Source organism: Scyliorhinus canicula, chromosome 1, assembly GCF_902713615.1.
Source record: "Scyliorhinus canicula chromosome 1, sScyCan1.1, whole genome shotgun sequence".
Lineage (NCBI taxonomy): Eukaryota > Metazoa > Chordata > Chondrichthyes > Carcharhiniformes > Scyliorhinidae > Scyliorhinus > Scyliorhinus canicula.
In genome coordinates, this window is record NC_052146.1 from 260,527,350 (window position 1) to 260,552,616 (window position 25,267).

At 51.6% G+C, this 25,267-nt stretch overlaps 1 protein-coding gene across 8 annotated transcripts in view; it reads right to left on the reverse strand.

Moving 5' to 3' along the window:
- The window catches only part of LOC119973713 (REST corepressor 3-like), a 202,358-nt gene extending 197,460 nt beyond the window's left edge, over positions 1–4,898 (reverse strand). For 6 of the 8 annotated variants that reach the window (XM_038812159.1, XM_038812142.1, XM_038812133.1 and 3 more), the window contains exons 1-2: positions 4,609–4,898; positions 4,372–4,428 (exon numbers count right to left, since the gene is read on the reverse strand). In XM_038812159.1, the coding sequence (XP_038668087.1) occupies positions 4,372–4,428; positions 4,609–4,741 (190 nt within the window). In that variant the 5' untranslated portion in view covers positions 4,742–4,898. The remainder of the gene's footprint in view (positions 1–4,371; positions 4,429–4,608) is intronic. The other 2 variants (XM_038812117.1, XM_038812150.1) reach the window with 2 other exon arrangements.
- Positions 4,899–25,267: the final 20,369 nt, after the last annotated feature.

Consider the following 25,267-nt stretch of genomic DNA (forward strand, 5'->3'; position numbering starts at 1 on the left):
CCGCCCTTCTCTCTGGGCACACACCCCGCCTCCCCTTCTCTCTGGGCACACACCCCGCCTCCCCTTCTCTCTGGGCACACACCCGCCTCCCCTTCTCTCTGGGCACACACCCCGCCTCCCCTTCTCTCTGGGCACACACCCCGCCTCCCCTTCTCTCTGGGCACACACCCCGCCTCCCCTTCTCTCTGGGCACACACCCCGCCTCCACTTCTCTCTGGGCACACACCCCGCCTCCCCTTCTATCTGGACACACGCTTCGCCTCCCCTTCTCTCTGGGCACACACCCCGCCTCCACTTCTCTCTGGGCACACACCCCGCCTCCCATTCTCTCTGGGCACACACCCCGCCTCCCCTTCTCTCTAGGTACACATCCCGCCTCCCCTTCTCTCTAGGTACACATCCCGCCTCCCCTTCTCTCTGGGCACACACCCCGCCTCCCCTTCTTTCTGGGCACACACCCCGCCTCCTCTTCTCTCTGGGCACACGCCCCGCCTCCCCTTCTCTCTGGGCACACACCCCGCCTCCCCTTCTATCTGGGCACACGCCCCGCCTCCACTTCTCTCTGGGCACACGCCCCGCCTCCACTTCTCTCTGGGCACACGCCCCGTCTCCCCTTCTCTCTGGGAACACCCCCCGCCTCCCCTTCTCTCTGGGAACACCCCGCCGCCCGTTCTCTCTGTGCACACACCCCGCCTCCCCTTGTCTCTGGGCACACCCCACCTCCCCTTCTCTCTGGGCACACCCCACCTCCCCTTCTCTCTGGGCACACACCCACCCCGCCTCCCCTTCTCTCTGGGCACACACCCACCCGCCTCCCCTTCTCTCTGGGCACACACCCACCCCACCTCCCCTTCTCTCTGGGCACACCCCGCCTCCCCTTCTCTCTGGGCACACACCCCGCCTCCCCTTCTCTCTGGGCACACACCCCGCCTCCCCTTCTCTCTGGGCACACACCCCACCTCCCCTTCTATCTGGACACACGCTTCGCCTCCCCTTCTCTCTGGGCACACACCCCGCCTCCACTTCTCTCTGGGCACACACCCCGCCTCCCTTCTATCTGGACACACGCTTCGCCTCCCCTTCTCTCTGGGCACACACCCCGCCTCCACTTCTCTCTGGGCACACACCCCGCCTTCCCTTCTCTCTAGGTACACATCCCACCTCCCCTTCTCTCTGGGCACACACCCCGCCTCCCCTTCTCTCTGGGCACACACCCCGCCTCCCCTTTTCTCTGGGCACACACCCCGCCTCCCCTTCTCTCTGGGCACACACCCCGCCTCCCCTTCTATCTGGACACACGCTTCGCCTCCCCTTCTCTCTGGGCACACACCCCGCCTCCACTTCTCTCTGGGCACACACCCCGCCTCCCCTTCTCTCGAGGTACACATCCCGCCTCCACTTCTCTCTGGGCACACACCCCGCCTCCCCTTCTCTCTAGGTACACATCCCGCCTCCCCTTCTCTCTGGGCACACACCCGCCTCCCCTTCTCTCTGGGCACACACCCCGCCTCCCCTTCTCTCTGGGAACACCCCGCCTCCCCTTCTCTCTGGGCACACACCCCGCCTCCACTTCTCTCTGGGCACACACCCCGCCTCCCCTTCTATCTGGACACACGCTTCGCCTCCCCTTCTCTCTGGGCACACACCCCGCCTCCACTTCTCTCTGGGCACACACCCCGCCTCCCCTTCTCTCTAGGTACACATCCCGCCTCCCCTTCTCTCTGGGCACACACCCCGCCTCCCCTTCTCTCTGGGCACACACCCCGCCTCCCCTTCTCTCTGGGCACACACCCCGCCTCCCCTTCTCTCTGGGCACACACCCCACCTCCCCTTCTATCTGGACACTCGCTTTGCCTCCCTTTCTCTCTGGGCATCCCCCCCCCCCCCTCTGGGCAACTGCCCTCCTCCCTCCCTTCCTCCCTCTGGGCAACCGCCCCCTTCCCCCTCTGGACAACAGCCCCCTTCCCTCCCTCTGGACAACCTTCCCCCCCCCCCTTCTTTCTGGACAACCTCCGACCCCCTTCTCTCGGGACAACCTCCGCCCCCCCTTCTCTCTGGACAACCTCCCACCCACCTCATCACACCCTCTTACCAGACTCCCTCATCTCCAGCTCTCCACAGGCACCCTTGCCCCTCCCTCAAGTTCATCAAGGACCGCATAGAAGAGCTCCAAGGGACTCAAAACAGAAAATACTGGACAATCTCAACAGGTCTGACAGCATCCGTGGAGAGAAAGGGGAGCCAACATTTTGAGTCTGGATGACTTTGTCTCTCCACAGATGCTGTAAGTCCTGCTGAGATTGACTGGTATTTTCTACTTTTGTTTCAGATTCCAGCATCCACAGTAATTTGCTTTTATCCAATGTTTAGGAAGGATGTGGAAGCTTTGAAAAAGGTGCAAAGGAGATTTACCAGGATGTTGCCTGGAATAGAGAGTAGGTCTTACGAGGAAATGTTGAGGGTGCTCGGCCTTTTCTCATTAGAACGGAGAAGGATGAGGGGCGACTTGATAGAGGTTTATAAGATGATCACGGGAATAGAGTAGACAGTCAGAGACTTTTTCCCCGGGTGGAACAAACCATTACAAGGGGTCATAAATTTAAGGTGAATGGTGGAAGATATAGGGGGGATGTCAGAGGTAGAGAGTACTGGGGGCATGGAATGCACTGCCTGTGGAAGTAGTTGAGTCGGAAACATTAGGGACCTTCAAGCGGCTATTGGATAGGTACATGGATTACGGTAGAATGATGGGGTGTAGATTAATTTGTTCTTAATCTAGGACAAAAGGTCGGCACAACATCGTAGGCCGAAGGGCCTGTTCTGTGCTGTATTTTTCTATGTTCTATGGCCTGTGTGCCAGACAAATCTGATCTACATAAACGCACGCGATGCTGTTGCCAGTTATACCTCCACAGGTAGCTCACCCTCCTGCTGTTTCAAATTTAGGCCTCTTGCCCTGTGGCACTCGGTGGGTAGAGGGTTAAGGAAACAGAGAGGGGATTATTTCCTGCTCCTCCTCTGTCCAAGATGGTCAAATAAAAGAAAGCTCACATTTTCTTAACAATCATTATATGTACTGCCACAATTGTGGGATGGGCCCTCCTTATTGCAGACCAATTTCAGGAAGGGGATTTAAAACATGCATTCAGCAGCTTTTACATAAATCAGGGACCTAAACTTTCTCTTTTAGGTTGCCACCAGGGTCACCTGAAAAGCAGCCCAACCAAGTTTGGATGTTAATTTTTCTGTCATCCATGGTGCACAGGGTTACAGGTCCACTAATGAATCCTATTGTGTCCATTTTACCATATATTTTGATTTTGAAATGTATTCTCACATGTGAATTTAGAAAGTTGTTTGATACTGTTACAGAAATTACTTGCATGTAGGCACAGCTATCTAGATTTTGCTTTGCAATTTTGCCCAAGGTGACAAAAAAACATAATGTGTTTTTTCTTCTGGCACTATTTTAGCAAAAATTGCAAGGAGGAAATGACAGCCGGCAATTGGGAGAAAAGTGCCAATTTTACCATATACTGTATTTTGATTTTGAAATGTATTCTGACAGTGAATTTAGGAAGTCGCTTAGATACAGATGTGTTAAAGAAATTGCATGCACGTAGGGACATCTATCTGGATTTTGTTTGGCAATTTTTGCCCAAGAGGGCAAAAAAACGATGGGGGGTGGGGGGTCTGGCACCGTTTTAGCTAAAATTGTAAGGCGGACAATGACAGCCGGCAATTGGGAGAAAAGGAAGCCGATGGTCAGCCAGTGAAGAACGGCTCGATGAGGGACACCGTAATCGTCTCTCTGCCAGTCACCAAGAGGAGCTCCAGAATTTCCAGCAATGGATCTGAGCAGCCTCGTTCTAAACTGGGCCTGACTGCCAATGGGGGGTGGGGGAGGACCACTGCTGGCGCGAGGGGCGCCCGGCTCGACCACTGCGCAGGCGCGAGGGGCGCCCGGCCCGACCACTGCGCAGACGCGGGATGGGGCTCCGGGCCGAACAGTGCGCAGGCGCGGGGGCACCCTGCCTATTTAAAGAGCTAGTTTCCTGTCTCGGGTGGGCTCACCACATCGTCATTCGGAGACCCCCAGCCACCCCTTAAAAATAAAACCCGCAACACCCTGGTACAACAGGCAAGCCGCTTGGTGCACCACCCCCCAAAAGAAGTTAAAACGGCGAATGTCTTTCCCCACCCCCATCACTCATCCCAAGAGCCCGGGGGGGGTCACAGCCACCTAGAGCCGAGGCTACCAACCCACACCTTCAGTTCCAGAACAATCTAGGCTCACATTAACAAACAAGCACATTATTATTATTATCATCATCACTATTATCGTAACGGATTGAGGCGGATTTTTTTTACCGGCGTTAAATTCCGGAATGGATGCCTGATAATCGGAGCCCACTCGCATTCCGACATCTGTAACGATAACAAGGAAATAAAAATAAAACGCGTTAGGAGGACGCGAAACACCAAAAAAAAGAAAACAGACGGCGTCCGGCTACCGACGCCGGAATATCTTGCGATTTAAAAGAATACGACGGCTACGAAACGGGAGTTTGATTTTAATTTTTGTTTTCGCATAGCGTTCGAGGCTACCACCGTGCTCGTCGTCGCTGCCACTCTCCTCGGAATAATGTCCATTGGAAGAGGCTCCTCCAGCCGGGCTCTTGGTGCCGTTTGATCGGCCTTTCCCCAGGTATTCCGACCCTTTCTCCATCATCCCGGGCATTGCCAAATATTTTTTTATTTTTTTTTAAATGCAAAGCAAAATTGCGACCGGACGGGAGTTGGAAACAATGGAGGGCCCGCGGAGGGGAGGGGAAAAGGGGGACGGGCGACAGCGAAACTTCTCTGGCGCGGATGAGGATTGACAGGCGGGGCGGAGCGGCGGCTCACAACAGGCAGCCTGAGCACGGGGAGGGAGGTAACTCTGCGCCCCTCCCCCCCCCCGCTCTAACACCATTCAGCTCCTCCCCCGGGCCCCGCCGCCCACTGGCTACAGACATTCCCAGCCAATTGCCGCCCAGCAATCGCAGGGCGCGGTGGCAGCTACACCCCCCCCCCCCCCCCCGTCTCGTCTCGTGCACTCTTTTCTCTCTCTCTCGCTGCGGAGGACGCGCTGTCACCCTGCCAGTCAGCGGTGAGGCGGCCCCGTTCAACAAAAGAGTGAGTTGATGAGTTTTCCTTTCGCCCTCCCCCCTCGGACACAAGGGATTTTGCTCTTGCTCAATAACCAATATTATGTACGCGGTTATTAATTCAGCTTAGTCGCAAGTACAGATTTAGCAGTGACGATGCGTTGACATTTGGAGAGCTTGACTATTTGAACACCACTCTGCTGCTGCACATCAATTGGGACATGGCAATAAACAAGATAAATAATATAACTTCGCAGGAATTTGTTGTCAAACTCGCATGTCATCGTTTTCATCAATCTATCAAACAAATAAAGTTTTTCATGTAGCGCAGATCTGTCCAATACATCAAACTGCAAATCCAGTTTGTTAAAAAGAAGAGGACAACCTCAATATAAACTACTAATGTTCTTTGTAGAAGCATGCCTTTAACATTTAATGTTTGAGTAGCAAATTGGTTTTATTAGTTTGGGAAACATAAAATGTAGGAAATATTAGCTTAACAGTTTCACGTTTCCAAATGCAGGCAAAGCCCCAACACATCCAGCTGTAAAAAGATGGTGGTAATTAAAATGGCTTGCTTTTTTCCCCTTGACCTTTTTAGTAAAGGTACATCAATTGTGGAAGACTCAACACTACACTTTTGTCTCTGAGTGAGCGTCAGCCTTGGGGAAATGAGTTCAAGCTACCCAAACTCATTTTAGTACAATACTTAGACCTAGCAGAAGTGGGAAACTCCTATACTATCAACCAGCAGTAAATTCAAACCGAGTCCTCAGAAGTATGTTGACCTCAGTAGATTATTAATTCACTGACACCAAATTCCCCAAATACCATGTGCGCCACAGCAAATCAACAAAGTTTTTTCAACAGCGCTTCCCAAACCTCGTCAGACAAGAGCAGCAGATACATGGGAACACCACCGCCTCCAGGCTCCTGTCCAAGTAAACACAACACCCTGACTTGGAAAAATATCACTGTTCCTTAATCGTCACTTGATCAAAATCCTGAAATTTCTCGACCAGCAGCATTCTGGGAGTATTTAGAGTCGCCTTTTCACTTTTTTTTTCCAATTAAGGGCAATTTAGCATGGCCAATCCACGTAACCTGCACATCTTTGGGTTGTGGGGGTGAAACCCACACAGACACAGGGAGAATGTGCAAAGAGTCATGGTGTTTGCGTGGGTTCCGCCCCCACAATGTGCAAACGCCACACAGACAGTGACCCAGGGCGGGATCGAACCCGGGTCCTCAGTGCCATAGGCACTGCACCACTGTGCCACCCCCTTGCTTTGACAATGTTAATGAAAAAGAATGAAGTTTGCTAAACTTTTTTTAAATTGAGAGTACCCGATTCATTTTTTCCAATTAAGGAGCAATTTAGTGTTGGCAATCCACCTACTGTGCACATCTTTGGGTTGTGGGGGCGGAACCCACGCAAACGCAGGGAGAATGTGCAAACTCCACACGGACAGTAACCCAGAGCCGGAATCGAACCTGGGACCTAAGCGCCGTGAGGCAGCAATGCTAACCCACTGCGCCACCGTGCTGTCTTCCCATGACTCTGCTATTTGCTAAAATTGTCAAATAGAGAAAAATACACTTTTTTTTTACAGTTGTCATATCAATAATTCTAATTGATAACTTCCGGTGACGGGGATGTGCTGAGAAGTCGCACAAAAGGTGGCTCTCCTCCCGAGAACCTGAAAAATAGGCACTTTTTGCCAGAAAAACAGCTGCAGATGAAGCAAATCATCCCCACAACACTAATAAAATGAAGAAAGAAGGAAAGATGCCAAATAACAGCCAGTCCAGAGGACAAGTGGAAAGAGCCTGGACAAACAGCAATCGGCTGAGCCGACTAGCGCACTAGGGGGCGAAACTCGGACTTCGCCAGAGCGAGAGGAACTGACCTGCCGCACGAGAAGCACCCCCCCCCTCACCAGGGGATGGATGGAGGACATTCCTCTCAAGAGAGTTGAGGGTACACCGAGATGAGACAAAATCAGACATACAAGATGTGGTTAAATGTGCGGTGGCTGAAGCTCTGACGAACATGCAGATGGCCTTGGACAAAGCCCAAAAGCGACAGGAGGCCCAGGAGGCAACGATTAAAGATCTGGAAAAGGCCGCAACGGATCAGAGCGACCAGATTGTCACCCTGGAAAAGAAGGTGGCACGGCTGGTCGTAACACAAGGCAACCTGAGAGGAAAGGTTGAGGATCAGGAGAACCGGTCAAAGCGCCAGAACCTACAAATCGTGGACCTACCAGAGGGGATCGAAGGTAGGAACCTCATAGACCATGTGGCCCAAAAGCTACGTAACCTGGTCTTCCCCAACCCACCAGAAAACGAGAACGCTATGGTTGCTCTGACCAAAACCCAAATCCTTGGAACAGCCGAGAGCGAATAGTTGCAAAAATGCACCGGTACCAGGACCGGGAAAGAATCCTGTGCTGGACCAGGCCGTCCAAAACCTGCAGTTGGGAAGGTCACAAGATCTGGATCTCCCAGGACATTGGGGCTGACCTGACCAAGCGCTGTGCTGAATTTAACAAAGCGAAGGCCATGCTGTCCAGAAATGGCGTAAGATATAGAATGTTGTACCAGCCAAGCTCTGGGTCACGTACCAAATGAGGGAACACTTTTGCACAGTCCCTGCGGACACTGACTCATTTGGCGCAGAGAACAGACTGGAGAAGCGGCAGCAGGGGCACCGATGAAGAGCGCGCAGAATGAGACTTTGATAAAGCAATGTTTTAACAAAAAAATAGCTCTCTCCCTTTTACAGTCTGCGCAGCCAACAGTAGACCATTGCCACAGCGACTGTCTTACGTGGGAGAACACTGCCTCATTTTGGAGGCGACAGCAGCAAGAGAGGGACGCATGATCTAAGTACAGCTAATGCAATAACTCCCGGGGGGGGGGGGGGGGGGGGGGGGGGGGACCACCACACTAGCGAGGTAACCAGCACTGGGATTCATGAGGAAGAAAGATGCCACAGCGCATCGCCAGCAAGGGGAAGGCGCCTGGCAGAGAGGGGGGCAGATAACGGATATGGAGGGAGGTAATCAGGAAAAACAAGGGCAAGGGAGAAAGAGAGGGACTGAAGATGGTGTGGGGAGTGGGCTTCTTAAGGGAGCAAGAGCGGAAGAAAGATGGAGGGCATTAAACTGGCTTCAACAGGCCACACGTGGTGACGTGGAACAAAATGCTGGGGGCAGCACAGTAGCATGGTGGTTAGCATAAATGCTTCACAGCTCCAGGGTCCCAGGTTCGATTCCCGGCTTGGGTCACTGTCTGTGCGGAGTCTGCACGTCCTCCCCGTGTGTGCGTGGGTTTCCTCCGGGTGCTCCGGTTTCCTCCCACAGTCCAAAGATGTGCGTGTTAGGTGGAGTGGCCATGCTAAATTGCCCGTAGTGTCCTAAAAAGTAAGGTTAAGGAGGGGGTTGTTGGGTTACGGGTATAGGGTGGATACGTGGGTTTGAGTAGGGTGATCATTGCTCGGCACAACATCGAGGGCTGAAGGGCCTGTTCTGTGCTGTACTGTTCTATGTTCTAAAATGGCGCTGCAAGCAACCACTTGGGAAGGTTCCTGGACGAAGGGAAACCCTGGAGTGCAGGGGCTCATCCACATGGCGAACGCACAGTTGGTGGCCATGTTGGATGCCCCCTGGACAAAGGGAAACCCTAGAGCGCAGGGGCCCGACATCATGGGGAGAATAGTGACCGTGGCCATTTTGGTCGGCCCCCCAACAAAGGGAAACCCCTCAGGGTGCATCCACCAGTTACGTATGGTTGATCCCACAGGAGCGGGGGAATAAAAATACTCCATCAGGATAGTCATCTGGAATGTGAGGGGACTTAATGGCCCAATGAAAAGATCCAGAATCTTCGCCCACCTGAGAAACATGAAAGCCGACATAGTCTTCCTCCAAGAGATGCACCTGAAGGACAAGGACCGATTGCGGGTAAGGAAGGGCTGGGTGGAACAGACATACCATTCTTGCTACGGGATGAGGGCCTGGGGCATAGCCATTTTGCTAAACAATATTACTACTGGGCAGCGACCGCGCAGAGAGTAAAGGTGTGGATAAAGGACCCAGAAGCTGAGTGGGTGCCCATGGAAGAGGGTTGCAGCGGAGGGACCTCCCTACAGGCCCTAGCCATGGTGGCACTCCCATCCCCACCTGATAAATATTCAACAAGCCCAGTGATGGTAGCAACATTCCAGTCGTTTAACCAACTGCGGAAGCATTTCGAGGTAACTGAGATGTCCGATAAAGTCCCCATCTGCAATAACCACAGGTTCACACCGGCGACCGTGGACACCTCCTTCAAAACGTGGCGATAGGATGGGGGGGACGCTGACAGGGACTTTTACACCAACAACAGGTTAACGACACTCAAAGAGCTGACAGAAAGCTTCCAGCTGACGGGGGGGGGGGGGGGGGGGGGGCACAAACATAGGTATTTACAACTCAAAAACTTCCTGCGAAAAGAAACAAGGACATTTTGGGCAGCACGGTAGCATTGTGGATAGCACAATTGCTTCACAGCTCCAGGGTCCCAGGTTCGATTCCGGCTTGGGTCACTGTCTGTGCGGAGTCTGCACATCCTCCCCGTGTGTGCGTGGGTTTCCTCCGGGTGTTCCGATTTCCTCCCACAGTCCAAAGATGTGCAGGTTAGGTGGATTGGCCATGATAAATTGCCCTTAGTGTCCAAAATTGCAATTAGTGTTGGGTGGGGTTACTGGGTTATGGGGATAGGGTGGAGGTGTTGACCTTGGGTAGGGTGCTCTTTCCAACAGCCGGTGCAGACTCGATGGGCCGAATGGCCTCCTGCACTGTAAATTCTATGATACCCACGACCACCAAGACAGGCAGTGCTAGAGGACTTGCTGGATGTGAACATCCTAGGGCAGGCATTTTCAAAGTGTGGCGCGGGCAGGTGTTGGGAGGGTTGTGGTGCCGTCCGTCACAACGTTCCCGATCGTGGGAATTCACACACAACAACCACAGTAAAGCTGGCTGCGACTTTGAAAATGACAGCCGCGACCAGCTAACATAATGCGGGTGCGCTGCAAATGCGTGCCCGCTCATCAGTGCGCATGTGGCCCGGGAGTGTTGGGACCTGAACCCTGAGTCAAAGTGCGATAGCGGCGGCTGACTGCATGGTGATCACCGATTAACAATCCCAAAACATTTTCAAATGATCTGGAGAGTATATGTTCCTCATGGTTTAATCGTGGCTAGAAATGAACGTTTGGCAAGGGATATAATGAAAGCCATGGGAAATCATCGCCCTCTGTGTACTGAAGGGTGGCTCTAAGTTTTTTGCTGTCCTTTTAGACTACATTAAAGCATTGAATCGAAACAATGACCAGTCAATCCTAATGACTGTGGACTTCATCCGCTTGAAGAGTTACTGTGATGATCAGTCAACAGGGGAACTACTCAGAGTTTACGAACTGAGGTACGAAATCCACGCTTTCCTCCTCGAGAAATTGTCCTCTCTGGCTGATTCGTTTGCTGATGAAACTTGGATGCTAACTATGTCTTACCTCTCCTCCTGTGAACCTGATTGGAGTGAGATCATGAGGACCAAGCAAGCTCACCACTTGCATTAAAGGTGAGAGAAAATGGTGGGTCGCGAAGGTTGGCCGGTTGGTAAAAATGGGTCCCCAGAAAAAAAGTTTGAAAAGCACTGACCTAGGGAAAGGGAACTGTGTTGACATGTATGGATGCCGACTAAGGGGGTCCAACACCCAACTGGACAAGACAAGGGAGAAGTGGAAGGAAGACTTGGGGTTTGAAATATGGTGGGGACTCTGAAGCAAAGCATTGCACAGGGTCAACTCCACCTCCATTTGCGCAAGACTAAGCCTAAAGCAGCTAAAAATGGGCCCATTTAACTAGAACCCGAATGAACAGGTTCTTCCCGGAGGTGGAGGACAGATGCGAACGATGCCAAGAAGGACAAGCCAACCATACCCACATGTTCTGGTCTTGCCCCAGACTTCTGGGTACTGGACAGCCTTCTTTGAGGCAATGTCCAAAGTGGTGGTGATGAGGGTGGAGCCATGCCCGAGAGTGGCAGTCTTCGTGTATCAGAACAACCAGATCTCTTAATGGGAGGAGGGCCGACGCCCTTGCCTTTGCCTCTGTAGCCATCTGGGATGGCCACTTCCAGAATACAAAATGGATGATTGCAATGACTGTAGGGAAATATGGACAATGTTAAGAAAGCAAGCAGACACAGAGCCTGTATGCATATTGGAGAAGGCAGCTCCCAGACGAGACTGAAACTATAGGTCAATTAACATATTGATGGCCCATCTCCGGGAACAAAGGAAAGACACTCCAGCAACCGATCTAGCTCCAGACACCCTGGCGCCAGTTCCCCAAACCGAAAGCGTAAACAAAGCAAGGCCAACGGCCACCTAGGACACGCCCAGCCATAAGGCACCCACCCCTTTACTGGTCACGATCAATGCGAGTGATCAAGATACGGCCCAATTAATTGGGGTCAAGTTCAAGGCACGCCCAAAAGCGCGCGAAGCTCCTTCGGGTATAAGAAGAAGGCCCCGAGAGAGAATCGCTCTCTTGGACTCGGCTCTCAAAGCGGAGAGACCCGTCCACCAGCTACACCAGAAGCAAGTAAGTCCAAGGTCAACGCTCGCCATCAGACGGACGACCTTAGCTGTTCTCCTGTACCACTTCAAACCCAACAAACTCAGATCTGAACAACAGCCATTGTTCCTCTGACTGAGTGGGCACCCAAAGTTAAGTATAGACGTTAGCGTTAGAGATAGTTTAGTTTGTAGTATTTTATGCATGAGTAGATATTACTGTGTGTGTAAATAAATAGTATTGACTTTGAACTAACTAACTGGTGTATTGACTCTTTGATCAGTATTCGGGTTTGAAACTTGTGGCGGTATTGAGAGATACCTGGCGACTCTTAAGTGTAAACATAATTAGGATTAAGGAAGGCGACCATATTGACTGCCATTTTTAGAACCAAATAAATATAGCAACACCTCCCCAGTCGACCGCCGGAGAATCCTGCTCGGCTGCCGGTCAGCAGCACCCCCCAAAGCTGCAGACTGGCTGCTGACCTGCCGGAACTTCTCCAAATGGACATAATTAAATTCGCCATCCAAGGGTCGGAAAAGGGCTTCCACAAAACTTGGGAGCCATTTACTCAGTTGTTCCAAGACCTGTTTATAGCCAACAACTAGGAAGCCAAAGATGAGGAGGTGGTAACCACGATACAGTAAGGAAGGGGGTTCAGGGAACAAGGAACTCAGCCAAGCCCAACAAAAGAACCAGGAGACACAAAGGGAAGAAAAGCAAAGGGAAAACCGATGGGGAGCGAGACATAGGGGATCACAATCACCACGGCAAACACTGTAAGGAAGGAATAAAAGAAAAGGAAGGGGGAAACCGTGATGTATTTATGTAAGTAGTCAAAACCGATCTTGATGTAAATAGAACAAAGAACACTGCGCCGACCATGCTGCCCCTTTAAACTAAAATCTTCTATACTTCCGGGGTCCGTATCCCTCTGTTCCCATCCTATTCATGTATTTGTCAAGATGTAAACGTCACTCGTCCAGGCACCTACTACCCTCTGTGTAAAAAAACTCGTACATCTCTAAACCTTGCCCCTCACATCTTAAACCTATGTCCCCCAGTAATTGACCCCTCTACCCTGGGAAAAAGTATCTGACTATCCACTCTGTCTATGCCCCATATAATTTTGTAGACCTCTATCAGGTCGCCCCTCAACCTCCTTCGTTCCAGTGAGAACAAACCAAGTTCATTCAACCTCTCCTCATAGCTAATGCCCTCCATACCAGGCAACATCCTGGTAAATCTCTTCTGCATCCTCTCTAAAGCCTCCACATCCTTCCGGTAGTGTGGCGACCAGAATTGAACACTATACTCCAAGTGTGGCCTAACTAAGGTTCTATACAGCTGCAACATGACTTGCCAATTTTTATACTCAATGCCCCAGCCAATGAAGGCAAGCATGCCGTATGCCTTCTTGACTACCTTCTTGACTACCTTCTCCACCTGTGTTGCCCCTTTCAGTGACCTGTGGACCTGTACAACAAGATCTCTCTGACTGTCAATACTCTTGAGGGTACTGTACTATAATTCACTATATTCCCTACCTGTATTGGACCTTCCAAAATGCATTACTTCACATTTGTCCGGATTAAACTCCATCTGGCATTTCGCCGCCTAAGTTTCCAAATGATCTAAATCCTGCGCATCCTCTGTCAGTCCTCATCGCTATCCGCAATTCCACCAACCTTTGTGTCGTCCGCAAACTTACTAATCAGACCAGTTACACTTTCCTCCAAATCATTTATATATACTACGAACAGCAACGGTCCCAGCACTGATCCCTGCGGAACACCACTAGTCACAGCCCTCCAATCAGAAAAGCACCCTTCCATTACTGCTCTCTGCCTTCTATGACCTAGCCAGTTCTGTATCCATCTTGCCAGAAATAGTTTTAGTTTAACTTATGTCATGTGAGAGTCTTTAAGAAATGGATGTTTATAAATGGGTGTGTATATAAATATCTGTAGTGAGAGTACCTTTAAGAAATGGGTGTTCATTACTGCATTGATATCAGAGAGTGGGTGGAGCTGGGCTGTCTGTCAGCTTTTTAATTTCATTTTTGAGCAGGCTGCAGGGTGTGTTCAGTTTCAGTGTTGGAGCTGAAGCCAGACCAAGCAGGTGTACTGCTGTTCTCTCTGCCGTCAAAAGACTATCTCTTGATCATTTGGTGAATTCAGAATTATAAATGTTCTCAGTAATGAATGTAAACCTAATATGCTTCTGTTGAAAGGTGTTTTTTCTGTCTTCTGGATGTTGTTTGGGAAGTTGTAAAGGATTACTTAGTGTTGTATTCTTTGGGGGTTGTATTTGAATTAATAGTTACTAAGATGTTCAGTGTATGTTTTAAAAAGATTAACTTTAGTTCATAGAATAAACATTGTTTTGCTTTTTAAAAATACTTTTCCATTTCTGCTGTACCACACCTGTAGAGTGGGCCGTGTGTTCCCCATGCTACAATTTATTAAAAGTTGTGGGTCAGGTGAACTACATGATACACTTTGGGGTTCTCTAAACCCTGGCCCATAACACTTGTATGTTCTGTTGTTTAACTCCCACTGTTTGTTCATATTTATATTTGTTTTGTATACCAAAAACTTAATAAAAATCACTTTTAAAAAATAATAATTTTAATTGATATTTCTCATTCTGAAATCAGTATATGCAACAAATAAAACTAAGTACTGGATATCAGTATTGGCTGACTGATAGCACTCTCACCTTTAACCCTGAAGATTAACGCTTTGAGGCTTAGAAGTGAAGTTACAGCATGCAGGGTTATGCTTGAGTATGAAGGGAGAACTGTACTGTCAAAACTTGTGGAAAAACAGACTTTTTGAAAATTGATGCACACCTTGGCATTATAGTGAAATGTAGCTATTTATTACTGATACTGCCAAAAGCTGCTCAGTTCAACAATTTATGGCATCGTTGCAGGGGTCAGACTGACTCCCAATACATAATACAAGGGAGAATTGATTACATTCTTACAATTGTTAGTGCCAATATAGATGAGGGGAATATGGCATGAATTATTAAGAGTTACATGTAATAAATTGAAAATTGGGTTGTGATGGAACGGGGAAAACTTGTCAATCTGTGACAAAGCAAACCTGAGTCATTGGGTGCTCTGATTTACATCACTCCAAGCTGTCACAGGACATCAAAAGGCCCTCTGTCTGGGGTAACATGCTTTCTTCAATCATTAACTAACATACGAACTAGGAGCGGAGTAGGCAATTCAGCCCCTCGAGCCTGCTCCGTCATTCAATACGATCATGGTTGAAAAGCTTTTGAAGATGGCATATAAGCATGCTTCCTCAACGATCGGAAAGACATCAATCGCAGAACCAGGCAATTACATCTGAGCATCAGAATTACTGTGCATCTGAATTCAGTGATCACTAATGTTTCTGCTTTTTGGAGGTAATCCGAATTAGGACATACGATAAGTAAAGACTGTATAAGAAATGTAAGCAGAGGATCTGTGGGAGAGAGCTCACAGAAAGTCGCCAAGCTCCGGCACCATCTTAAGGCAGAGATCAGGACACCCAAATGGCGGCCCGATTTCTGAGTTCAGCTTCTCAATGCTTGTGATGATCGGAATACCTTGCCCCTTTAAGAGGCTTGTGATGATCGGAATACATTGCCCCTTTAAGAGGCTTGGAACCCTGGGGGACTCCGCCTCTGGCTACGCCCCCTGGGAAACAGTACTTAAGATGAGACTCCATTTTGCGAGCACACTTCTCATGGAGGCTGCCATTGTTCACTGCTTATTAAAGCCTTTGATTACTGACCTAACTTTCGTGTCGTAATTGAGAGTGCCTCAATTTAATAAGCAGTTCTCATCAAGATGGACAGCGGTCTGAAACCAGAGAGACTCAACCTGGAAGGCAGGACGCCTGAAGCCTCGGAAATCTTTAAACATTGGCTCCGGTGTTTTGAGGATTATTTGGACTCCTCACCGTCTGATGTCGACAGCGCTCGCAAGCTGCGCTTCCTACATGGCCGGGTGAGCCACAGAATCTCTGCCATGATTGAAACCGCTACGACCTATGAGGCGGCGATCGAAATATTGAAGAAACGCTTCATAAAGACTACCAATGAGGTACATGCCAGGCATTTGCTCTCGACCTGCAGCCAGCGCTCCGGAGAAATGCTGGACGAGTTCGTGGAAAGACTCACCGCGCTCGCGAGGAACTGCGACCACAAGGCAGTGACGGCTGAAGAACACAGGGACTTACACATTCGCGACGCCCTTGTGTCTGGCATCAGGTCATCGTACATCCGGCAGTGGCTCCTAGAAGACGGGGCGAAGGATCTCCAAGGCACGGTAACGCTCGGCTTTTCTCTCTCAACTGCCCACCGTAACCTCCGTACGTACTCCGCGGACCTTACGAATCCCTCTCGATCCCCTCCAGACTCGGCCACGCTACAGGCCTGTGCCACGCGTCGATCCACTCACTCCGGGGGCTCCCCATGCTATTTCTGTGGGCAAGGCCAGCACCCACGTCAGCGTTGTCCGGCCCGATCCGCGACCTGCAACGACTGCGGGAAGAAAGGGCACTTCGCGAAAGTCTGCCTGGCTGGGCCCAAAGGCCACAAACAAAAGTCTCACCGGGCCCAGAAATCAAGCTCCCGGCCTCACAGACCCCGCAACGCGGCTGCACTGCGGCCAGACACGCCCACTTCTGACGCGTCATCGACCTCGTGCGAGTCATGGGAGCGGCCATCTTGGCGGCGGCCATCTTCGAAACCCGACACGTGCGACCGGCGGCGGCGGCCATCTTGTGACTCCGGGCGGCCATTTTGTGAGTCCGACTCTGACGGCCCGCACCTAGGAGCGATCACGCTTGATCAATCACGGCCGAAACACCTGCGAAACTCGATGATGCGGGTGCGAATCAACGGCCAAGACACTCCCTGCCTGTTCGACTCCGGGAGCACGGAGAGCTTTATCCACCCAGACACGGTAAGGCGCTGCTCCCTGCGCACCCATCCCGCCTCCCAAACTATCGCCCTCGCCTCAGGCTCCCTTTTGGTTCAAATCACGGGGTATTGTGTCGCTGACCTCACAATTCAAGGCGCGAAATACTCCCGTTTTAAACTGTACATTTTTCCTCAACTCTGCGCTCCCCTGCTGCTTGGCCTCGACTTTCAGTGCAGCCACCGGAGCCTGACACTGAAGTTTGGCGGACCCCTGCCCCCACTCACAGTCTGCAGCCTGGCGACACTCAAAGTTGCGCCACCCCGCCTCTTCGCGAACCTCACTCCCGACTGTAAGCCCATCGCCACCAAGAGTCGCCGGTACAGTACCCAAGACTTGACTTTCATCAAGTCGGAGGTTCAGCGGCTACTAAAAAAGGGGGTCATAGAGGCCAGCAACAGCCCTCGGAGGGCCCAGGTATTAGTAGTCCGCTCCGGGGAAAAGCAACACATGGTTGTGGATTATAGCCAGACAATAAACCGCTTCACACAACTCGATGCGTACCCACTTCCCCGAGTAGCTGAAATGGTGACCCAAATTGCCCAGTATCGGGTATTCTCCACGGTTGACCTCAAATCGGCCTACCACCAACTCCCTATTCGCTCAGAGGACCGCCCCTACACGGCTTTTGAAGCAGCCAGTCGGCTGTTTCACTTCCTCAGGGTACCCTTTGGTGTTACAAACGGAGTCTCCGTTTTCCAGAGGGCAATGGATCAAATGGTGGACCAGTACGGCTTACGGGCGACCTTCCCGTACTTGGACAACGTCACCATCTGCGGCCATGACCAGCAGGACCACGACGCAAACCTGAGGAAGTTCCTCCAGACTGCCCGGTCCCTCAACCTCACCTACAACAAAGAGAAATGCGTGTTCCACACAACCCGGCTCGCCATCCTCGGCTACGTCGTGGAGAACGGGGTCCTAGGCCCGGACCCCGACCGCATGCGTCCCCTTAAGGAACTCCCCCTCCCCCGTAGCCTCAAGGCACTCAAACGGTGCTTGGGGCTTTTCTCCTATTACGCCCAGTGGGTCCCCAGATATGGGGACAAAGCCTGGCCACTCATTAAGACCACGGTTTTTCCTCTGACGGATGAGGCCCAGTCGGCTTTCAACCGTATCAAGGCCGGCATCATCAAGGCCGCCATGCACGCGGTGGACGAAGCCATCCCCTTTCAAATAGAAAGCGATGCATCAGACGTCGCCCTGGCTGCTACCCTCAACCAAGCGGGCAGACCAGTAGCGTTCTTCTCCCGAACCCTCAACGCCTCGGAAATTCGACACTCTGCAGTCGAGAAGGAGGCACAAGCCATAGTGGAGGCCGTGCGACACTGGAGGCACTACCTAGCTGGTAGGAGGTTCACCCTCATCACCGACCAACGGTCGGTCGCCTTTATGTTCGATAACGCACAGCGGGGCAAAATAAAGAACGACAAGATTCTGAGGTGGAGAATAGAGCTCTCCACCTATACGTACGATATTAAATATCGCCCGGGGAAGCTCAACGAGTCCCCAGATGCCCTGTCTCGCGGCACGTGCGTCAACGCGCAATTGGACCGCCTGAGAGCCATCCACGATGACCTCTGCCACCCGGGGGTCACCCGGCTTGCCCACTTCATCAAGTCCCGCAACCTGCCCTACTCCACAGGGGAGGTCAAGACCATGACTAAGGCATGCCAGATCTGTGCAGAATGCAAACCGCAGTTCTATCGACCAGACAAGGCCCGCCTGATAAAAGCCTCTGGGCCCTTTGAGCGACTAAGCGTGGACTTCAAAGGGCCTCTCCCGTCCAACAACCGCAACATCTATTTCCTCACCGTCATCGATGAATTCTCCCGCTTCCCTTTTGCTGTCCCCTGCCCCGATACTACCTCGGCCTCCGTGATCAAGGCACTGCGCAGCATCTTCGCTCTGTTTGGTTTCCCCGCTTATATCCACAGCGACCGGGGTACATCGTTCATGAGCGATGAGCTGCGTCGGTACCTGCTCAGCAAGGGCATCGCCTCGAGCAGGACGACGAGCTATAACCCGCGGGGAAACGGGCAAGTGGAGAGGGAGAACGCGACAGTTTGGAAGGCTGTCCTCCTAGCCCTACGGTCAAGGAGTCTCCCTATCGCCCGCTGGCAGGAGGTCCTACCCGATGCCCTGCACTCCATTAGGTCGCTCCTCTGTACGGCCACGAACGAGACCCCTCACAATCGTTTGTTTGTCTTCCCCAGGAAGTCCACCTCTGGAGTCTCGCTTCCACCCTGGCTGACGACTGCGGGTCCAGTCCTACTCCGGAGGCATGTGAGGAGCCATAAAACGGATGCAATAGTCGAGAGGGTCCACCTGCTGCACGCAAACCCTCGTTATGCCTACGTCGAGCACCCCGATGGCAGGCAGGATACTGTATCCCTGCGAGACCTGGCACCCGCTGGCTCTCCCACCGACTCCACCGATCCTCCCACCGACCCCCCCCCCCTTCTACCGACGCTCCCGGCCCTACACTGAACGCCGACTTCGACAGCGCCCCCTCCATAGCGCCCCCTGCCCCCCAGCCGACACCGACCACCCTAATCACTCCTGATACCCCCCCCCCTCTCCAAGGCGGACAAAGCTTCAGTCACCGTGCTCCCGGATAGACCACCATCGGAACCGACCGCATCCACGGCGCCACCACCGGAGCGGCGAAAGTCAGCACGGACTATCAGACCACCACAAAGACTGAACTTATAATTTAAAAACACTTCATCCCCGACGGACTATGTTTTTTTTAAAACAGGGGGTGAATGTGATGATCGGAATACCTTGCCCCTTTAAGAGGCTTGTGATGATCGGAATACATTGCCCCTTTAAGAGGCTTGGAACCCTGGGGGACTCCGCCTCTGGCTATGCCCCCTGGGAAACAGTACTTAAGATGAGACTCCATTTTTGCGAGCACACTTCTCATGGAGGCTGCCATTGTTCACTGCTTATTAAAGCCTTTGATTACTGACCTAACTTTCGTGTCGTAATTGAGAGTGCCTCAATGCTGAAAAAATTTTTACACCGGTGAGAAACTCCCCAGGGCCCAAAAAAGTGACTTAAGTGTCGTTTGATAGCGGTGGGGAACCTGCCAGCAGACCTGGTGGGAAACTCCCTGAAAAACCCGCCAGAAATGAACTTAGAAATTCCGCCCATTTTTAATGTATTTGGTGCAGTAAGGGTTTAAAGCCTTGGTTAATGTATGTATGACTACTGCAGTAGTGGTTTTAAAAATCCTGGTTGACAAGTCAGCCAGGCTTTGTAGCTACAAAGAGGTGCAATGAAAGCATAGTCGAAGTTCGGATTAATGGAGTTTTATTTATATTAAGAGGGGTCCCTCCGGAGCAGTTAATTCGAGACATTATGTTCAGTTCAGTGAGATGATTGGGGTGGCACAGTGGTTAGCACTGCTGCCTCACAGCTCCAGGGTCCCAGGTTCAATTCCGGCCTCTGGTAACTGTGTGGAGTTTGCACTTTCTCCCCGTGTCTGCGTGGATTTCCTCCGGGTGCTCCGGTTTCCTCCTACAGTCCAAAGATGTGCAGGTTAGGTGGATTGGCCATGCCCCTTAGTTTCCAAAGGTTAGGTGGGGTTACTGTGTTACGGCGATAGGGTGGAGGCATAGCATGCTCTTTAGAAGGGCCAGTGCAGACACGATGGGTCGAATGGCCTCCTTCTCCACTGTAAATTCTATGATGTAGTTAATGGAAGGTGCCGAGGCCTGAAGCAGTCAGGTATTGAGTTTGTTTGTGGCCGGAAGGTGAGCTGAGAAGGTATCTGAAGAAACAGCCAGAGATTCTGCATTATTCTGACAGGTCATCAGGTCTCTTTCTTCCAAGCAGTTTCAAAAGAATTCTCTTTCTCAAAGAGGAGTAACCAAGGCATCTGTATACAATAAGTATTCCTGAGTACTAACTATTTAAAAGTGAATTGGGACCTGGGATGGGTTTGTTGTTTTGTAGCCAACTAAGATGGCCACCTGCAAAGGACCATGGGAATTATGGCCAACCCAGGACTCAGATAGATACAGAGCCTATGTGTATATGGGCAGCACGGTAGCATAAGTGGATAGTACTGTGGCTTCACAGCGCCAGGGTCCCAGGTTTGATTCCCCGCTGGGTCACTGTGTGCGGAGTCTGCACATTCTCCCGTGTCTGCGTGGGTTTCCTCCGGGTGCTCCGGTTTCCTCCCACAGTCTAAAGACGTGCAGATTAGGTGGATTGGCCATGATAAATTGCCCTTAGTGACTAAAAATAAAAGGATAGGAGGGGTTACGGGGATAGGGTGGAAGTGAGGGCTTAAATGGGTCGGTGCAGACTCGATGGATCGAATGGCCTCCTTCTGCACTGTAAATTCTATGTTCTATGTATTTGAAACCCCCCCCCCGCTTGTTTGCATTTTAATGGCCCATTTTCCCAGGACAATAGAACTCCACTCAAGAAACCGGTAGAGCCACAGACTGATCGGCGCCACTCCCTTTACTAAGAAAGCCCAACTGCCAAGGTCAATGACCGCTAAGGACCCACCCAGCTACCAAGGCACCCGCCCCTTTATTGGCCAAAATCGAAGACACTGATCAGAGCCCTGTCGGACTATTGGGTCCAAGGTTAAGAACCACCCCAAAGAGCACAAAATCCCAGGGGGATAAAAGAGAGCACAGCCATGTGTTGTGTCTCTTTTGGATCCGACTGTGATAAACCAATTGTAGCAGGAACATCCAGCCAAGTTCAGGACTAACGATCGCTAGCTGACGGATGAGCCCAGCAGAGACAGAGCCGCTTTCTTCGAACCAGCCAAGTGAAATCCAGATAAAGGCCTTATCCATTTGCACAGTGCCGGCGCCCTGAAGTTAAGTATAGGTTATCGTAGCTGATAGGTGTAGTTTAACTCGTAGTAGATATTGTGTTTGCATGTCGAGGTAACTCTTGTGTATGTAAATAAACCATCTTTTGAACTAACTAACTGGTTGTGTGGTCATTTGATCGATATAAGGGAAGGCGTGTGGTTCACCAACATTATCATTAATATTAGCAACAGTATTGGCGACGATGTTGTGATCAAAAACAAGCAACAGTTTGAGTGGGAATAAAGATAACAGTTAAGGGTTATTGTGTCACTGTATTGATTAACATTGATTTAAGGGTAATTGTAAGCAATTTATTGTGAGTTTGTTTAAGATATTTAATTTATTTTAGAATAAATTTAGACTACCCGATTAATTTCTTTTCCAAATAAGGGGCAATTTAGCATGGCCAGTCTACCTGTGCTGCACATCTTTGGTCTGTGGGGCTGAGACCCATGCAGACACAGGGAGAATGTGCAAACTCCAGACGGACAGTGACCCGGGGCCAGGTTCGAACCCGGGTCCTCGGCGCCGTGAGGCAGCAGCACTAAGCACTATGCCACTATGCCATCCCTAAAGATATTTTAATACTGTGTTCGCAATAAAGTTCGTTTTAACATATCATATCCCTATTTTTGCATGAAATCACTTCTGGAGTGAGGTATCCTTTCCTCACAGTCTTAGAAAATTAAAATAAAATATTGTGGTTTCTGGCCAGTATCCTAGCCACTGTTGGGGTCCGGTCCGGGACAAGTCCATAGAATAGAGTCCATAGAATCCCTACAGTGCAGAAGGAGGCCATTCGGTCCACCAAGTCTGCACCGACCTTAATGAAAGAATGCCCCACCTAGTCCCAATTCCCCACCCAATCCCGGTAGCCCCATCTAACCTACACATCTTTGGAAAAAAGGGGCATTTAATTATGGCAAATCCATCTAACCTGCACATCTTTCGACTGGGAGGAAACCAGAGCACCCAGAGGAAATTCTCACAGGCAGGGAGAGAATGTGCAAACACCACACAGGAAGTCACCCAAAGCCGGAATTGAATCTGGTCCCTGGCACTGTGAGGCAGTAGTGATAACCACTGTATCATGAGCGCATTGACCTTTTTAAAGAGCCCCTTCGGGAAAAAGATTGGGAAGTTCTGAAACGCGAACAGAAACCTTGGCAGCAACGTCCCACCAGTGACAATGGCAGCACATCCCACGTCTTAATGTCCCCCTTCATCTGCTCCACCAACTGCGTCAAGTTCAATTTGTGCAATTGCGCCCAACCCTGCGTCACCTGGATGCCCATGTATCTAAAACCCTCGCCCACTACCTTAAATGGCAGTTCCCTATATCTCCTCTCCTGCCCTCTAGTCTCAATGGGGAACAACTCGCTCTTTCCCATGTTCAACTTGTACCCAGAGAACTGGCTAAAATCCCCCAAAATGCCCCTAATACCACATAATGGGCCTGAAATGTATAACAGCAGGTCGGCCGAGTACAGAGAGACCCTATACTCGATGCCCCCCCCCCCCCCCCTCCCCCATACATTCGTTCTACAATCTCTCAAAAGCGCCATTGCCAGTGGCTCTATTGCCAAATCAGAGCAACGGGGAGAGCGGGCACCCCTGCCTCTTCCCCCGCTGCAGCCCAAAATATCCCAAACTCATTTGGTTTGTCCGCTCACTTGCGACCGGTGCCTTGTGCAGCAACCGGACCCAGTGCACAACCCCTGCCCGAACTCAACCGCTCCTGCACCTCCCACAGTTATTCCCATTCCAACCGGTCGAACGCCATCTCCGCATCCATCGCTATCACCACCTCTACTTCCTGCCACTCCGAAGGCATCATATATGTATATTGAATAGCCTCCTCATATTCGTTGACAGCTGCCTCCCTTTCACGAAACCCGTCTGATCCTCACCTATCACCCCCGGGACTCAATCCTCGATTCGCGAAGCCAGCAACTTCGCCAAAAACTTGGTACAGTAGTCCCCCGTTATACCGCGCTCCGCAATACCGCGGTTCGCGATATACCGCGGGGGGGCTTATGGACCCCAACTGTCAGTTGTGTCAGTTTCAGCGGCCGGCTCACTTTGATCCGGAGAGAGAAGCTGCTCTCTCACTGAAACAATCAGCCGGCCGCTGAAATTGACACTGCCCGCTGCTCTCTCCCTCCAATCAGAAACATTAAAACTTAAAAGTTGGATTGGAGGGAGAGAGCAGCGGGCAGTGTCAATTTCAGCGGCCGGCTGATTGTTTCAGTGAGAGAGCAGCTTCCCTCTCCGGATCAAAGTGAGCCGGCCGCTGAAATTGACACTGCCGGCTGCTCTCTCCCTCCAATCCAACTTTTAAGTTTTAATGTTTCTGATTGGAGGGAGAGAGCAGCCGGCAGTGTCAATTTCAGCGGCCGGCTCACTTTGATCCGGAGAGGGAAGCTGCTCTCTCACTGAAGCAATCAGCCGGCCGCTGAAATTGACACTGCCGGCTGCTCTCTCCCTCCAATCAGTACCCCAGCAGCCACAGCCTGTACCCCAGCAGCCACAGCCTGTACCTCAGCAGCCACAGTACCCCAGCAGCCACAGCCTGAAGCCCAGCAGCCACAGCCTGAACCCCAGCAGCCACAGTAGCCCAGCAGCCACAACCTGAAGCCCAGCAGCCACGGCCTGTACCCCAGGAGCCACAGCCTGAACCCCAGCAGCCACAGTACCCCAGCAGCCACAGCCTGAAGCCCAGCAGCCACGGCCTGTACCCCAGGAGCCACAGCCTGTACCACAGCAGCCACAGCCTGAACCCCAGCTACAGAGGGGAGGGGCGATGTGAGACCATGCTGGTCTTGCAGAGGCCCGTATGACCTCCTCCTATGTTCTCTGCTCTCTCCCTCCAATCAGCCGGCAGTGTCAATTTCAGCGGCCGGCTCACTTTGATCCGGAGAGGGAAGCTGCTCTCTCACTGAAACAATCAGCCGGCCGCTGAAATTGACACTGCCGGCTGCTCTCTCTCCCTCCAATCAGAAACATTAAAACTTAAAAGTTGGATTGGAGGGAGAGAGCAGCGGGCAGTGTCAATTTCAGCGGCCGGCTGATTGTTTCAGTGAGAGAGCAGCTTCCCTCTCCGGATCAAAGTGAGCCGGCCGCTGAAATTGACACTGCCGGCTGCTCTCTCCCTCCAATCCAACTTTTAAGTTTTAATGTTTCTGATTGGAGGGAGAGAGCAGCCGGCAGTGTCAATTTCAGCGGCCGGCTCACTTTGATCCGGAGAGGGAAGCTGCTCTCTCACTGAAGCAATCAGCCGGCCGCTGAAATTGACACTGCCGGCTGCTCTCTCCCTCCAATCAGTACCCCAGCAGCCACAGCCTGTACCCCAGCAGCCACAGCCTGTACCTCAGCAGCCACAGTACCCCAGCAGCCACAGCCTGAACCCCAGCAGCCACAGTAGCCCAGCAGCCACAACCTGAAGCCCAGCAGCCACGGCCTGTACCCCAGGAGCCACAGCCTGAACCCCAGCAGCCACAGTACCCCAGCAGCCACAGCCTGAAGCCCAGCAGCCACGGCCTGTACCCCAGGAGCCACAGCCTGTACCACAGCAGCCACAGCCTGAACCCCAGCTACAGAGGGGAGGGGCGATGTGAGACCATGCTGGTCTTGCAGAGGCCCGTATGACCT